The following is a 16,985-nucleotide window of genomic DNA, read 5'->3' on the forward strand; positions in this document are numbered from 1 at the left end:
GTAACATAGAACATGGTAACATAGTAACATTGAACATGGTAACATAGAACATGGTAACATAGAACATGGTAACATGGTCAAATAGAACATGGTAACACGGTCAAATAGAACATGGTAACATGGTAACATGGTAACATAGAACATGGTAACATGGAAATGTGGTAACATAGAACATGGTAACATGGTAACATAGAACATGGTAACATAGAACATGGATACATAGTAACATAGAACATGGTAACATAGTAACATTGAACATGGTAACATAGAACATGGTAACATGGTAACATAGAACATGGTAACATGGTCAAATAGAACATGGTAACATGGTCAAATAGAACATGGTAACATGGTAACATGGTAACATAGAACATGGTAACATGGAAATGTGGTAACATGGTAACATAGAACATGGTAACATAGAACATGGTAACATAAAACATGGTAACATGGCAACATGGTAGCATAGAACATGGCAACATGGTAACATTGAACATGGCAACAAGGTAACGTAGAACATGGTAACATAAAACATGGCAACATTGAACATGGTAACATAGTAGCATTGAACATAGAACACGGTAACATAGAACATGACAACATGGTAACATAGAAAATGGTAACATGGCAACATGGTAACATAGAACATGGTAATATGGCAACATGGTAGCATGGCAACATGGTAACATAGAACATGGCAACATAGTAACATGGCAGCATGGCAACATTGTAACATGGTAACATAGAACATGGAAACATGGTAACATGGCAACATGGTAACATAGAACATGGTAACATGGTAACATGGCAACATGGCAACATGGCAACATGGTAACATGGCAACATGGCAACATGGCAACATAGAACATGGTAACATAGATCATGGCAACAAGGCAACATAGAACATGGCAACAAGGCAACATAGAACATGGCAACATGGTAACATGGAAACATGGTAACATGGCAACATGGTAACATGGTAACATGGTAACATGGTAACATAGAACATGGTAACATGGCAACATGGTAACATGGTAACATGGCAACATGGTAACAAGATAACATAGAACATGGTAACATAGAACATGGCAACAAGGCAACATAGAACATGGCAACATAGAACATGGTAACATTGTAACATAGAACATGGTAACATAGAACATGGTACCATGGTAACACGGTAACGTAGAACATGGTAACATGGTAACATTAAACATATAACATGGTAACATAGAACATGGTAACAAGGTAACATAGAACATGGTAACATGGTAACATAGAACATGGTAACATAGAACATGGTAACGTGGTAACATAGAACATAGTAACATAGAACATGGTTACATGGTAACATAGAACATGGTTACATGGTAACATAGAACATGGTAACATAGTAACATTGAACATAGAACATGGTAACATTGCACATGGTAACATAGAACATGGTAACATGATAACATAGAACATGGTAACATAGAACATGGTAAGGTGGTAACGTGGTAACATAGAACATGGTAACATTGCACATGGTAACATAGAACATGGTAACATAGAACATGGTAACGTGGTAACATAGAACATGGTTACATGGTAACATAGAACATGGTAACATAGAACATGGTAACATGGTCAAATAGAACATGGTAACACGGTCAAATAGAACATGGTAACATGGTAACATGGTAACATAGAACATGGTAACATGGAAATGTGGTAACATAGAACATGGTAACATGGTAACATAGAACATGGTAACATAGAACATGGATACATAGTAACATAGAACATGGTAACATAGTAACATTGAACATGGTAACATAGAACATGGTAACATGGTAACATAGAACATGGTAACATGGTCAAATAGAACATGGTAACATGGTCAAATAGAACATGGTAACATGGTAACATGGTAACATAGAACATGGTAACATGGAAATGTGGTAACATGGTAACATAGAACATGGTAACATAGAACATGGTAACATAAAACATGGTAACATGGCAACATGGTAGCATAGAACATGGCAACATGGTAACATTGAACATGGCAACAAGGTAACGTAGAACATGGTAACATAAAACATGGCAACATTGAACATGGTAACATAGTAGCATTGAACATAGAACACGGTAACATAGAACATGACAACATGGTAACATAGAAAATGGTAACATGGCAACATGGTAACATAGAACATGGTAATATGGCAACATGGTAGCATGGCAACATGGTAACATAGAACATGGCAACATAGTAACATGGCAGCATGGCAACATTGTAACATGGTAACATAGAACATGGAAACATGGTAACATGGCAACATGGTAACATAGAACATGGTAACATGGTAACATGGCAACATGGCAACATGGCAACATGGTAACATGGCAACATGGCAACATGGCAACATAGAACATGGTAACATAGATCATGGCAACAAGGCAACATAGAACATGGCAACATAGAACATGGCAACATGGTAACATGGAAACATGGTAACATGGCAACATGGTAACATGGTAACATGGTAACATGGTAACATAGAACATGGTAACATGGCAACATGGTAACATGGTAACATGGCAACATGGTAACAAGATAACATAGAACATGGTAACATAGAACATGGCAACAAGGCAACATAGAACATGGCAACATAGAACATGGTAACATTGTAACATAGAACATGGTAACATAGAACATGGTACCATGGTAACACGGTAACGTAGAACATGGTAACATGGTAACATTAAACATATAACATGGTAACATAGAACATGGTAACAAGGTAACATAGAACATGGTAACATGGTAACATAGAACATGGTAACATAGAACATGGTAACGTGGTAACATAGAACATAGTAACATAGAACATGGTTACATGGTAACATAGAACATGGTTACATGGTAACATAGAACATGGTAACATAGTAACATTGAACATAGAACATGGTAACATTGCACATGGTAACATAGAACATGGTAACATGATAACATAGAACATGGTAACATAGAACATGGTAAGGTGGTAACGTGGTAACATAGAACATGGTAACATTGCACATGGTAACATAGAACATGGTAACATAGAACATGGTAACGTGGTAACATAGAACATGGTTACATGGTAACATAGAACATGGTAACATAGAACATGGTAACATAGAACATGGTAACGTGGTAACATAGAACATAGTAACATAGAACATGGTTACATGGTAACATAGAACATGGTAACATAGTAACATTGAACATAGAACATGGTAACATTGCACATGGTAACATAGAACATGGTAACATAGAACATGGTAACGTGGTAACATAGAACATGGTTACATGATAACATAGAACATGGTAACATAGTAACATTGAACATAGAACATGGTAACATTGCACATGGTAACATAGAACATGGTAACATGATAACATAGAACATGGTAACGTGGTAACGTGGTAACATAGAACATGGTAACATAGAACATGGTAATGTGGTAACATAGAACATGGTAACATAGAACATGGTAACATAGTAAAATTATGGACATTTTGGACTGTGTGCTGTGGTGTTGGTTGTTGTTCAATTGTGTGCGCATCACATTAATTTGCTGTGTGTGTGTGTGTGTGTGTGTGTGTGTGTGTGTGTGTGTGTGTGTGTGTGTGTGTGTGTTTGTGTGTGTGTGTGTGTGTTTGTCACAGAGAAATAAGGAGTATCAGGAGCCTGTCCTACATTGACCCAGAGGCATTCAAGGACCTCACAAACTTAAAGTACCTGTAAGTGGGGGAAATTATTTCATTTAATTTATTTACCCTTATTTTACCAGGTAAGTTGACTAAGAACCTATTTTGATGCAACCATTAACTGTCATGGCAGCTTCGGACCTTATTCACATGAAATGTTTTACGTTCATCATTTTTTATGGGGTAAGAATCAATGTGCTGCCATGCATAAACCCTGCAGATCGAAAACCGCTTCACACCGCAACGATTATTATTTGTATTTGGGTACTCGTAAAAAACATTCTAGTCTGTGATGTTTTTAAAAAGACCCAACCATTTATCAGCTACCCACACCAGCTGTTTATGGTAGAACATTCTGCTGTGAATAAGGTCCATTACCCCTTAAGAAAGCTGCAAACCACCTCTGCTACAATAGAAGTCAAGTAAAAACTCAGGTGCTACCATAAAAATCAAGTAAAAACTTCCACACATGTTCAAGAAAAGGAAGAAGCAGAGAACTGTGTTATGGCTAAAAGAATCAATGGTCCAGTCACTTAGTGAATGTCTCCCAGGAGCCCTTTCAGCGATGAAGTGTTGTCTTGTTCATGTTGATATTCTCCTGTCCTTTTAGAGGACGATGCATTAGTTTCAGGCTTCACTTAGGCTACCTAATTTATAATCATTTTATTTAATCATTTATGCCATTTAGCAGACACTTTTATCCCAAGCAACTTACTTTCATGTGCGCACCATGCTCCATTCTCTACCAACTGAGCTACCTGGTCCCATGGTTGTCTTGGCAGCACCTTTATACATAAAGTAAATTATACTTTATCATATATAATTTACCGGTTAGTATAAGTGGCTGAATGACAAATTGTTGATTATAGTGGTGTGCAGGAATTGCTGGAACGCTGCAATTACTTCAGGTTTTTTCATTAAAGGGGTACTCCTGATGACATCATAGATATAACTTTACTTAGGATCTTTTCATCAAATCACATCAAATTGTATTTGTCACATGCTTTGTAAACAAAAGGTGTAGACTCACAGTGAAATGCTTACTTACGGTTGCCTGGCTAAACAAACTCCTACGCCACGCCCACAGACATTAGTTTCTTATCCGCAATGAGTCTGGATCTGAGTACCTCCCCGACAATATCTAGAATGGAAATCCATTCTAGACCGTCTGATTAGTCCCAGAAACCGATGGGATGGGCCAGAGCCAAAACGTACGTGGGTGAAACACTGTTTTAGAAATGTGTCATTGGCTTTGATACTCTAATTGGTTAGAAATTATCCAATCGCTGATGACTTTGTTTTGTACAACCATAGAGATCCTATTCAATTACTCATTATTAGTATTCTAATTCCTAATTCTATGTGTACAACGCCCCTTATTCTGACGTCACCACAAACAACTTAAATGACATCAGCCTCAGACTGAAGTATTTAGCGGATGATAGTGCAGCAGATTAATACAGTTTGAGTCGTCAGGCAATACGGGTCCCCTTCCAACAACGCAGAGTTAAAGATTAAGATGAAACAAATAAAAATAGAAACACCAGGAATAAATACACAGTGAATAATAATAACGAAAATAAAATGGCTATATACAGGAAGTACCAGGTAATAACATGGCTATATACAGGGAGTACCAGGTAATAACATGGCTATATACAGGGAGTACCAGGTAATAACATGGCTATATACAGGGAGTACCAGGTAATAACATGGCTATATACAGGGAGTACCAGTACTGAGATGATGTGCAGGTATACGAATGCTTAGCAGGACAGGAAAATGGTCTAATTCACACACTTATCAAGGGCACATCCCTGGTCATCCCTACTGTCTCTGATCTGGCAGACTCACTAAACACAAATGCTTCGTTTGTAAATGATGTCTGACTGTTGAACTGTGTCCCTGGCTATCCGTAAATTTAAAAAAACAAGAAACTCATGCCGTCTGGTTTGCTTAATATAAGGAAATTGAAATTATTTATACTTTTACATTTGATAATTAAGTATATTTAAAACCAAAGACTTTTTCTAAAGTAGTATTTTACTGGGTGACTTTCACTTTTACTTGAGTCATTTTCCTTCAAGGTATCTTTGTGTTTACTCAAGTACGACAATTGGGTACTTTTTCCACCACTGCGAGTCAATGTGCAGGGATACGAGGTAATACCATGGCTATATACAGGGAGTACCAGTACCGAGTCGATGTGCAGGGATATGAGGTAATAACATGGTAATATACAGGGAGTACCAGTACTGAGTCAATGTGCAGGGGTACGAGGTAATAACATGACTATATACAGGCAGTGGTGGAAAAAGTACCCAATTGTCATACTTGAGTAAAAGTAAAGATACCTTAATAGAAAATGACTCAAGTACCGTAAAAGTCATCCAGTAAAATACTACATGAGTCAAAAGTCTAAAAGTATTTGGTTTTAAATATACTTAAGTATCAAAAGTAAAAGTACAAGTATAAATCACATCAACTTCCTTATATTAAACAAACCAGACGGCACCATTTTCTAGTTTCTATTTATTTACAGATAGCCAAGGGAACACTACAACACTCAGACATCATTTACAGATAGCCAGGGGCACACTCCAACAGTCAGACATAATTTACAAACAAAGCATGTGTTTAGTGAGTCTGCCAGATCAGAGGCAATAGGGATGACCAGGGATGTTCTCTTGATAAGTGTGTGAATTAGACCCCTTTCCTGTCCTGCTAAGCCTTCAAAATGTAACAAGTACTTTTGCGTGTCAGGGAAAATGTATGTAGTAAAAAGTACATTATTTTCTTCAGGAATGTAGTGACGTAAAAGTAAAAGTTGTAAAAAATATGAAAAGTTAAGTAAAATACAAATACCCCAAAAAATGACTTAAGTAGTACTTTAAATTATTTTTACTTAAGTACTTTACACCACTGTATACAGGGAGTACTAGTGCCGAGTTGATGTACAGGGGTATGAGGTAATTGAGGAAGATATGTAAATATAGGTGGCAACAGAATTGACAATAGACTGAGCTATAGCAGCAGCATACATTGCCTTGCAAAAGCATTCACCCCTCTTGGCGTTTTTCCTATTTTGTTGCATTACAACCTGTAATTTAAATAGATTTTTATTTGGATTTCATTTAATGGACATACACAAAATAGTCAAAATTGGTGAAGTGAAATGAAAAAAATACTTTTTTCAAAAAATTCTTAAAAAACAAAAACGGAAAAGTGGTGCTTGTGTATGTATTCACCCCCTTTGCTATGAAGCCCCTAAATAAGATCTGGTGCAACCAATTACCTTCAGAAGTCACATAATTAATTAAATACCATCCACCTGTCTAAGTGTCCACCATCTAAGTGTCACATGATCTGTCACATGATCTCAGTATATATACATCTGTTCTGAAAGGTCCCAGAGTCTGCAACACCACCAAGCAAGCGGCACCATGAAGACCAAGGAGCTCTCCAAACAGGTCAGGGACAAAGTTGTGGAGAAGTACAGATCAGGGTTGGGTTATAAAAATAAAAAAAAGAAACTTTGAACATTCCACGGAGCACCATTAAATCCATTATTAAAAAGTGGAAAGTGGTGTGGTGTGGGGGCTGTGCTTTGGCAAAGTGGGTGGGGTTATATCCTGCCTGTTTGGCCCTGTCCGGGGGTATCATCGGATGGGGCCACAGTGTCTTCTGATCCCTCCTGTCTCAGCCTCCAGTATTTATGCTGCAGTAGTTTATGTGCCGGGGGGCTAGGGTCAGTCTGTTTCATCTGGAGTATTCTCTTGTCTTATCCAGTGTTCTGTGTGAATTTAAATATGCTCTCTCTAATTCTCTCTTTCTCTCTTTCTTTCTTTCTCTCGGAGGACCTGAGCCAGAGGACCATGCCTCGGGACTACCTGGCATGATGACTCCTTGCTGTCCCCAGTCCACCTGGCCATGCTGCTGCTCCAGTTTCAACTGTTCTGCCTGCGGCTACGGAACCCTGACCTGTTCACCGGACGTGCTTGTTGCACCCTCGACAACTACAATGATTATTATTATTTGACCATGCTGGTCATTTATGAACATTTTAACATCTTGACCATGTTCTGTTATAATATCCACCCGGCACAGCCAGAAGAGGACTGGCCACCCCTCATAGCCTGGGTCCTCTCTAGGTTTCTTCCTAGGTTTTTGGCCTTTCTAGGGAGTTTTTCCTAGGGAGTTTTTCCTAGCCACCCTGCCTCTTTCACATGCATTGCTTGCTGTTTGGGGTTTTAGGCTGGGTTTCTGTACAGCACTTTGAGATTTCAGCTGATATATAAAGGGCTATATAAATACATTTGATTTGATTTGATTTGAAAGAATATGACACCACAACAAACCTGCCAAGAGAAGGCCGCCCACCAAAACTCATGGACCAGGCAAGGAGGGCATTAATCAGAGAGGCAACAAAGAGACCAAAGATAACCCTGAAGGAGCTGCAAAGCTCCACAGTGGAGATTGGAGTATCTCTCCATAGGACCACTTTAAGCCGTACACTCCACAGAGCTGGGCTTTAGGGAGGAGGTGCCAGAAAAAAAACATTGCTTAAAGAAAAAAATAAGCAAACACGTTTGGTGTTTGCTAAAAGGCATGTGGAAGACTCCCCAGCATATGGAAGAAGGTACTCTGGTCAGATAAGACAAAAAAAATTGCTTATTGGACATCAAGGAAAACATAAAGTCTGGCACAAACCCAACACCTCTCATCACCCCAAGAATACCATCCCCATAGTGAAGCATGGTGGTGGCAGCATCATGCTGTGGAGATGTTTTTCATCGGCAGGGACTGGGAAACTGGTCAGAATTGAAGGATTGATGGATGGCGCTAAATACAAGGAAATGCTTGAGGGAAACCTGTTTCAGTCTTCCAGAGATTTGAGACTGGGACGGAGGTTCACCTTCCAGCAGGACAATGACCCTAAGCATACTGCTAAAGCAACACTCGAGTGGTTTAAGGGGAAACATTTAATTGTCTTGAATGGCCAAGTCAAAGCCCAGACCTCAATCCAATTGAGAATCTGTGGTATGACTTAAAGATTGCTGTACACCAGCAGGAGCTCATCCAACTTGAAGGAGCTGGAGCAGTTTTGAATTGAATAATGGGCAAAATCCCAGTGGCTAGAAGTACCAAGCTGATAGAGATATATCCCAAGAGACTTGTAGCTGTAATTGCTGCAAAAGGTGTCTCTACAAAGTATTGACTTTGGGGGGTGAATAGTTATGAACGCTCAAGTTTTCAGTTTCTTTGTCTTATGTCTTGTTTGTTTCACAATAAAAAAATATTTTCCATCTTCAAAGTGGTTTGCATGTTGTGTAAATCAAATGATACAAACCCCCCAAAAATAAATGTTAATTCCAGGTTGTAAGGCAACAAAATAGGAAAAATACCAAGGGCGGTGAATACTTTTGCAAGGCACTGTATGTGGTGAATGTTATGTGTGTGTGTGTGTGTGTGTGCGTGTGTGTGTGTGTGTGTTTGTGTGTGTGTGTGTGTGTGTGTGTGTGTGTGTGTGTGTGTGTGTGTGTGTACTGGGGTGTCAGTGTAAGTATGCGTGATAGTATGGGTAGAGACCAGTGTGTGTGCGTAGAGTCAGTGCAAGGGAGTTTGTTAAATAAAATGTTGTTTCGCAGTCTTGTCGCTTTTTTTTACCATATTTTTTGTACATAATGTAGACAATCACTTTTTTTTATCAATGGAGAAACTGGGTATATTGTGCTAGAGATAATTAATGTGAAGTTATTAGCTTGAGCTTGCATGCCCAGTTAGGTGGATTTTAGCCAATCACAGATGTTAAAATCAATTAGCTCAGTTGGTAAGTCATTAGCAGAGTTACGTGTGCATGGTGCTCGTTTGTAAATAAACCCTGCCGTGTCACTCCAAGACCTTGGTCATACCTGTAGGGTTGACTCACAGAACACTAGATAAAACCCTAGAATGGAAATTGTCATCCCGGCGACTACACCACGGCCATCTTGGTTTATATTGGATCTCTATGGGTAGCCTAGCCCTGATGGAGACTGATACAGTATTTGTTCCACTGCAGGGGTATCTTCAACACTGGCCTGGCCTCCTTCCCTGCTCTGGGCCAGATCCGTTCCAGCCAGGACGACTTCATCTTGTAAGTGTTTGGTCCTTCTGGCTGAGCTTTTCTATTATATCACGCCCACACCACCACCCCAATTATCATCACCACGACCACCACCACCACCACCACGATCACCACCACCATCACCACCACCATCACCACCACCAATATCACCACCATCATCACCAACATCATCACCACCAATACCATCATCACCACCACCACCATCAACACCACCACCAATACCATCACCATCATCACCACCATCATCACCACCAATACCATCCTCACCATCATCACCACCATCATCACCACCATCACCACCATCATCATCACCACCACCATCATCACCACCAATACCATCACCATCATCACCACCATCACCGTCATCACCACCACCAATACCATCATCACCACCATCACCACCATCATCACCACCCCCATCATCACCACTCCCACCATTACCACCATCACAACCACCACCCCCACCACCATCACCACCCCAATCATCATCACTACCATCACAACCACCACCACCACCACCCCATCATCACAACCCCACCACCACCACAACCACCATCACCAATACCATCATCATCACCACCACCATCCCCATCATCACCACCACCAACCCCATCATCACCACCACCACCACAACCCCATCATCACCACCACCCCATCATCACCGCCACCATCCCCATCATCACCACTACCACACCCATCATCACTGCCATCACCCCCACCAACACCATCCCCATCATCACCACCACCACCCCCATCATCACCACCACCGTCTCCCCCATGATCACCACCAACCCCAACATCACCACCCCCAACATCACCACCATCGTCACCATCACCACCAACCCCAACATGACCGCCACCATCCCCATCATCACCACCACCACCCCCATCATCACCGCCATCACCCCCATCAACACCATCCCCATCATCACCACCACCCCCATCACCACCAACACCACCACCATGCTTTCAGTAGAACATGACTCAAATGTTCTGCCGGTGCTAACATAAGACATGAAAGGGAAAAATATCAAGACATAATCTTCTCCATTGAGGAAAACTGCCCAAATGGACATTTAATTGCCCAGCCTTTGCGCGCTGTTTTTTCCCTTAATGTGAGTGGCTGTCTGTCTATCTGTCTCTCTCTCTCTGTGTGTGTGTGTGTGTGTGTGTGTGTGTGTGTGTGTGTGTGGTGTGTGTGTGAACCGCATGCAGACAGATATAGGTAGAGTGCTGCGATGAGACAAATGATGGGGATCAGAAGAAAGGGTTATTTATAGGAAATTAATTATCAATAAAAGCTATCATCTTGTTATTATTAGAGTATAGTCCCCATTACTAACAGTATTGTCCCCATCACCTAACAGTACGGTCCCCATCACCTAACAGTACGGTCCCCATCACTAACATTATGGTCCCCATCACCTAACAGTATGGTCCCCATCATCTAACAGTATGGTCCCCATCACCTAACAATATGGTCCCCATCACCTAACAGTATGGTCCCCATCACCTAACAGTATGGTCCCCATCACCTAACAGTATGGTCCCCATCACCTAACAGTATGGCCCCCATCACCTAACAGTATGGTCCCCATCCGTGTGAAGTTTTAGATTCAAGATCGGGATAGGAGATGGCAGGATCAACAGTCCACAGTAATGGGCAGTACAGGAATAGTTATAAACTGAAGGGGAGGGGGGGGGTCGAAATACTGTATGGGGAGGATGTAGAAATACTGTATGGGGGGATGTAGAAATACTGTATGGGGTGTAGAAATACTGTATGGGGGGATGTAGAAATACTGTATGGGGGGATGTAGAAATACTGTATGGGGGGGATGTAGAAATACTGTATGGGGGGATGTAGAAATACTGTATGGGGTGTAGAAATACTGTATGGGGGGGATGTAGAAATACTGTATGGGGGGATGTAGAAATACTGTATGGGGGGATGTAGAAATACTGTATGGGGATGTAGAAATACTGTATGGGGGGATGCATAAATACTGTATGGGGGGATGTAGAAATACTGTATGGGGGGGTGTAGAAATACTGTATGGGGGGTTGTAGAAATACTGTATGGGGGGGATGTAGAAATACTGTATGGGGGGATGTAGAAATACTGTATGGGGGGGATGTAGAAATACTGTATGGGGGGATGTAGAAATACTGTATGGGGGGATGTAGAAATACTCTATGGGGGGTTGTAGAAATACTGTATGGGGGATGTAGAAATACTGTATGGGGGTGTAGAAATACTGTATGGGGGTGTAGAAATACTGTATGGGGGGATGTAGAAATACTGTATGGGGGGATGTAGAAATACTGTATGGGGGGATGTAGAAATACTGTATGGGGGGTTGTAGAAATACTGTATGGGGGATGTAGAAATACTGTATGGGGGGTTGTAGAAATACTGTATGGGGGTGAAGAAATACTGTATGGGGGATGCATAAATACTGTATGGGGGGATGTAGAAATACTGTATGGGGGGATGTAGAAATACTGTATGGGGGTGAAGAAATACTGTATGGGGGATGTAGAAATACTGTATGGGGGGATGTAGAAATACTGTATGGGGGGTTGTAGAAATACTGTATGGGGGGATGTAGAAAAACTGTATGGGGTTGTCGAAATACTGTATGGGGGGATGTAGAAATACTGTATGGGGGGATGTAGAAATACTGTATGGGGGTGTAGAAATACTGTATGGGGGGATGTAGAAATACTGTATGGGGGGGTTGTAGAAATACTGTATGGGGGGATGTAGAAATACTGTATGGGGGGATGTAGAAATACTGTATGGGGGGGTGTTGAAATACTGTATGGGGGGGTGTAGAAATACTGTATGGGGGTGTAGAAATACTGTATGGGGGGATGTAGAAATACTGTATGGGGGTGTAGAAATACTGTATGGGGGGGTGTAGAAATACTGTATGGGGTGTAGAAATACTGTATTGGGGGGGATGTATAAATACTGTATGGGGGATATGTAAATACTGTATGGGGGTGTAGAAATATTGTATGGGGGTGTAGAAATACTGTATGGGGGGATGTATAAATACTGTATGGGGATGTAGAAATACTGTATGGGGGGGTGTTGAAATACTGTATGGGGGGATGTAGAAATACTGTATGGGGGGGTGTTGAAATACTGTATGGGGGGGATGTAGAAATACTGTTGGGGTTGTCGAAATACTGTATGGGGGGATGTAGAAATACTGTATGGTGGGATGTAGAAATACTGTATGGGGGTGTAGAAATACTGTATGGGGGGATGTAGAAATACTATATGGGGGGATGTAGAAGTACTGTATGGGGGGGTTGTAGAAATACTGTATGGGAGTGTAGAAATACTGTATGGGGGGTTGTAGAAATACTGTATGGGGGGATGTAGAAATACTGTATGGGGGGGTGTTGAAATACTGTATGGGGGTGTAGAAATACTATATGGGGGATGTAGAAATACTGTATGGGGGGGATGTAGAAATACTGTATGGTGGGATGTAGAAATACTGTATGGGGGTGTAGAAATACTGTATGGGGGATGTAGAAATACTGTATGGGGTGTAGAAATACTGTATGGGGGGGTAGAAATACTGTATGTCATGTGTGGAGCATTTTTTTTAAACAAATTAACTGTGTAGGCCAAATATAGTGGATTTAATAAAAATCGAAAAAAATAATAATGATAATTTCCCCCCTCTCCTTCCTTCGGCTCACTCTCGCTCCTCACTCAAGTTATAGCCGGTCACTCATTTACGTCAGTGAATATTGCAGCGTCTTGTTGCAGCCAACGACCCATCACTAATATTAAAGACATTTCAAAGAAAGAGTAATGTTTTAACAAAATGTATTACAGTTGTCTTTGGCATGAAGGAACCGAGTACGCAGCAGCGGTTTAATCAAATAACAACGCCCTGAAGCGGCGTAGCTAGCTGTTCTAATACCAACAACGTTGCCGGTCAAGCCTAATTGTTCCTTCGAAATGCACTCGGAGACAATTGCACATGTCCATATCATGAGTTCATCTGACTGAGTAAGTAGAAAAGGGCTGCCTTCATTGCCAAAATCTGGTAATGTGTTTGTTATCAGCTGTGTGTGCAGGGCAGGCTACTGTCTGGTGATTAGTGAGCAGCAGCCAAACAGAGCAGTTGCTATGGTTACTCACAATTCTGTCAGGGCAGGTCTGCCGGTTTTGATTAGCATCTTGCTAGCAGGTTAGGAGAACATACGCAGCAGGTTAGGATCATTAGGTTAAGGTTAAGAAAAGGGTTAGGGTTAGCTAAAATGCCAAAATTGTCCACGACGCCACTTGAACTTAATGTATCTAGCTACAACCAGATCTGCTCTGAGAACAGTCTTTGGTTCTTGATTCTGCACGCAGAGCTGGGACAGAGGAGCAGCTACAGAGGAAGTTATTTCTGATGGGATGGGAGTGATTTTTATCTGGACGGACAAGAAAGTATACGGGAATTTTTTTGGACAAGAATTCTATTTTTACTCCCTTTGTGTCAACCTCTAGACCCGATGTCTTAATGTCTTGCTACTCCAGCCACTTAAGCCAATTGTAGACAGGTACTGTAAAATAAAGGCCGTGGTGCTGAGACCCAGGAGGATCTCTATCCCGTAGAGATCCTATTAAATTACTAGAGGGGCTATGTCATAAACCCTCATATTGGTCAGGGAGATATCCAAACAGGTCAGGTTGGAATGAATGGCAGTAGAGGCATAATCCTGATTTTACTATGCAGGAGAATAAAAGTGATGTATCAGAAATGGTATAATATAATTATTGTCAACTTAATATTGTCATATAATATAAATATAGTTTATACAGGTTTTATTAAAAAAATCTGTATAAGAACATACACTTTGAGCTAATTGAAGCGAAGGTAGCCTACTCTTTTCCCACGTGCAAAATGTTATGATCCTAAAACTGTCTGGCAAGCTAGCTAACAAACAGAGTGCATTTGAAAAAACCATGGTTGACCAAAATGGCTGACCTTTATTTACACTTTAGTTATTTAGCAGATGTTCTTATCCAGAGTGACTTACAGGAGAGATTTTTTACCTAGTCGGCTTGGGGATTCGAGACAACGACCTGTCATTTACTGGCCCAACGCTCTTAGCAGCTAGGCTACCTGCCGCCACATTTATCCCGTCATAAGAAGGTTGATGACCATTCTACTATTCTAATTCCAAGCTCTATCCCCCCCCTCTGTTCACCGTCCACCATGGATTTTCCTCTTTGTGAAAGAATAGGATCTGTAGTTGAGCCAGTGATTTAAAACAATGTTTCCAGTCATTGCATCAATAACATTGTTGCATTACTAGCTCAATAAATATTGGCCATTGGGACTGGTAGATAATAATCAGAACAGACATTCACCAACAGACATTGCTTGTATGTCATTCGTCATTTCTCTCTCTCTCTCTCTCTCTCTCTCTCTCTCTCTCTCTCTCTCTTTCTCTCTCTTTCTCTCTCTCTTTCTCTCTCTCTCTCTCTCTCTCTCTATCTCAGGGAAATTGTGGATAACCTCTTCATCAGAGAAATTCCTGCCAACTCATTCAATGGGATCTCAGAGAATGAAATCACCCTGTAAGTGAACTGCGGATTGTTTCATCTGCTTCTGAGTCTGCTGTACATACTATGTGTATGATTGGAGCTTGGCCTATTTGATGATCCATTTCCTCTGGTCGTTAACATACTAACTCAACAGCTCTGTCCTAGTAGGTGGTATCACAAATGTTCTCTCAGAGAATTACTATTACATCATGTCAGGGTTTAACAGGTCAGTGCAACCTAGCTACAGTATATCTCTCTGGCCAGATGGCTGTGTATGTAACAGAAGAAACTAGGAAGATGAAAGACGATGCTGTGACTCTGTAACTCTAGTGAACACCTGTATTTGTATTTATTATGGATCCTCATTAGCTGCTGTGTTGTTTGGCAGGATGCTGAACAGCAACGGTCTGACGGACATCCAACCCTACGCCTTCAATGGAACCAGACTGGAGGAAGTGTATGTAGTAATAGTAGTAATACTAATGGATGTATATAGCGCCTTTCAACCAACTGTACTTTAAATAGTAACGGGGAATCTCACCTCATCCACCACCAATGTGTGGCACCCACCTGGGTGATGCATGGCAACTATTATTGTGCCAGAACGCTCAGCACACAACAGCTAGCATGGTGAAGAGGTGAGTAGTGACAATGTGATTTGCGGAAGGGGGGGGGGCTATGAACAAGACTATCTTGAGATCTCTTTAGACAATTTGCCTGAGTATTTTACTGACAGAAACTCTTACTGGCAGAAATAAAACTATTGGTTTAAAGGCAGGGGTTATAAAGCATTATAATGGCAGGGGTTATAAAGCATTATCATGGTAGGGGTTATAAAGCATTATAACTGCAGGAGTTATAAAGCATTATAATGGCAGGGGTTATAAATTATTATAACTGCAGGCTTTAAGTAAAGTGTGACCCAACTGTTTACTCTCACTGTCTTTGTGAAGCCGGCATCAGTGTGCTAACTTAGCAGTATTAGCTTAGCAGAAGCGGTTCTTCTCTCCATTACATTAATAACCCTTTCTTCCATTCTACACTCTTCTCCTCTCTTTCTCGTTCTGTCCATCTTTTCTATTTAGGTACCTCTATAGGAATGTGGATCTGGTGCGGTTGGACGAGAGGACATTTTCTGGCGTGATCAGCGGGCCAACTCTTCTGTGAGTGAAAGGCTTTTACTCTTGACCTCTTAAGGATCTGACCATTTTTTTCAATTTTTGCCTAAAATGAACTGAATTTGAAAGGAAACACTTTGAAGTTTGTGGAAATGTGAAATTAATGTAGGAGAATATAACACATTAGATCTGGTACCATCATCTTTGAAATGCAAGAGAAATGCAATAATGTATTATTCCAGCACAGGCGTCATTTCTATTTTGGCCACTAGATGGCAGCAGTGTGTGCAACGTGTGCAACGTTTTAGACTGATCCAATGAACCATTGCATATCTGTTCAAAATGTTGTATCGAGACTGCCCAAATATGCCTAATTGGTTGATTAATACATTTTCAAGTTCATAATTGTGCCCTCTCCTCAAACAG

General features: G+C 40.9%; 1 protein-coding gene across 1 annotated transcript in view; it reads left to right on the forward strand.

The window, feature by feature from the left end:
- Positions 1-16,985, forward strand: part of LOC115161952 (thyrotropin receptor-like) — a 46,920-nt gene that overhangs the window by 14,824 nt on the left and 15,111 nt on the right. The window contains exons 4-8 of the mRNA XM_029712807.1: positions 3,704-3,778; positions 9,807-9,881; positions 15,397-15,474; positions 15,830-15,898; positions 16,527-16,604. Coding sequence (XP_029568667.1) covers positions 3,704-3,778; positions 9,807-9,881; positions 15,397-15,474; positions 15,830-15,898; positions 16,527-16,604 — 375 coding nt within the window. The remainder of the gene's footprint in view (positions 1-3,703; positions 3,779-9,806; positions 9,882-15,396; positions 15,475-15,829; positions 15,899-16,526; positions 16,605-16,985) is intronic.

This window comes from Salmo trutta, chromosome 25 (assembly GCF_901001165.1).
Source record: "Salmo trutta chromosome 25, fSalTru1.1, whole genome shotgun sequence".
Classification (NCBI taxonomy): Eukaryota; Metazoa; Chordata; class Actinopteri; order Salmoniformes; family Salmonidae; genus Salmo; species Salmo trutta.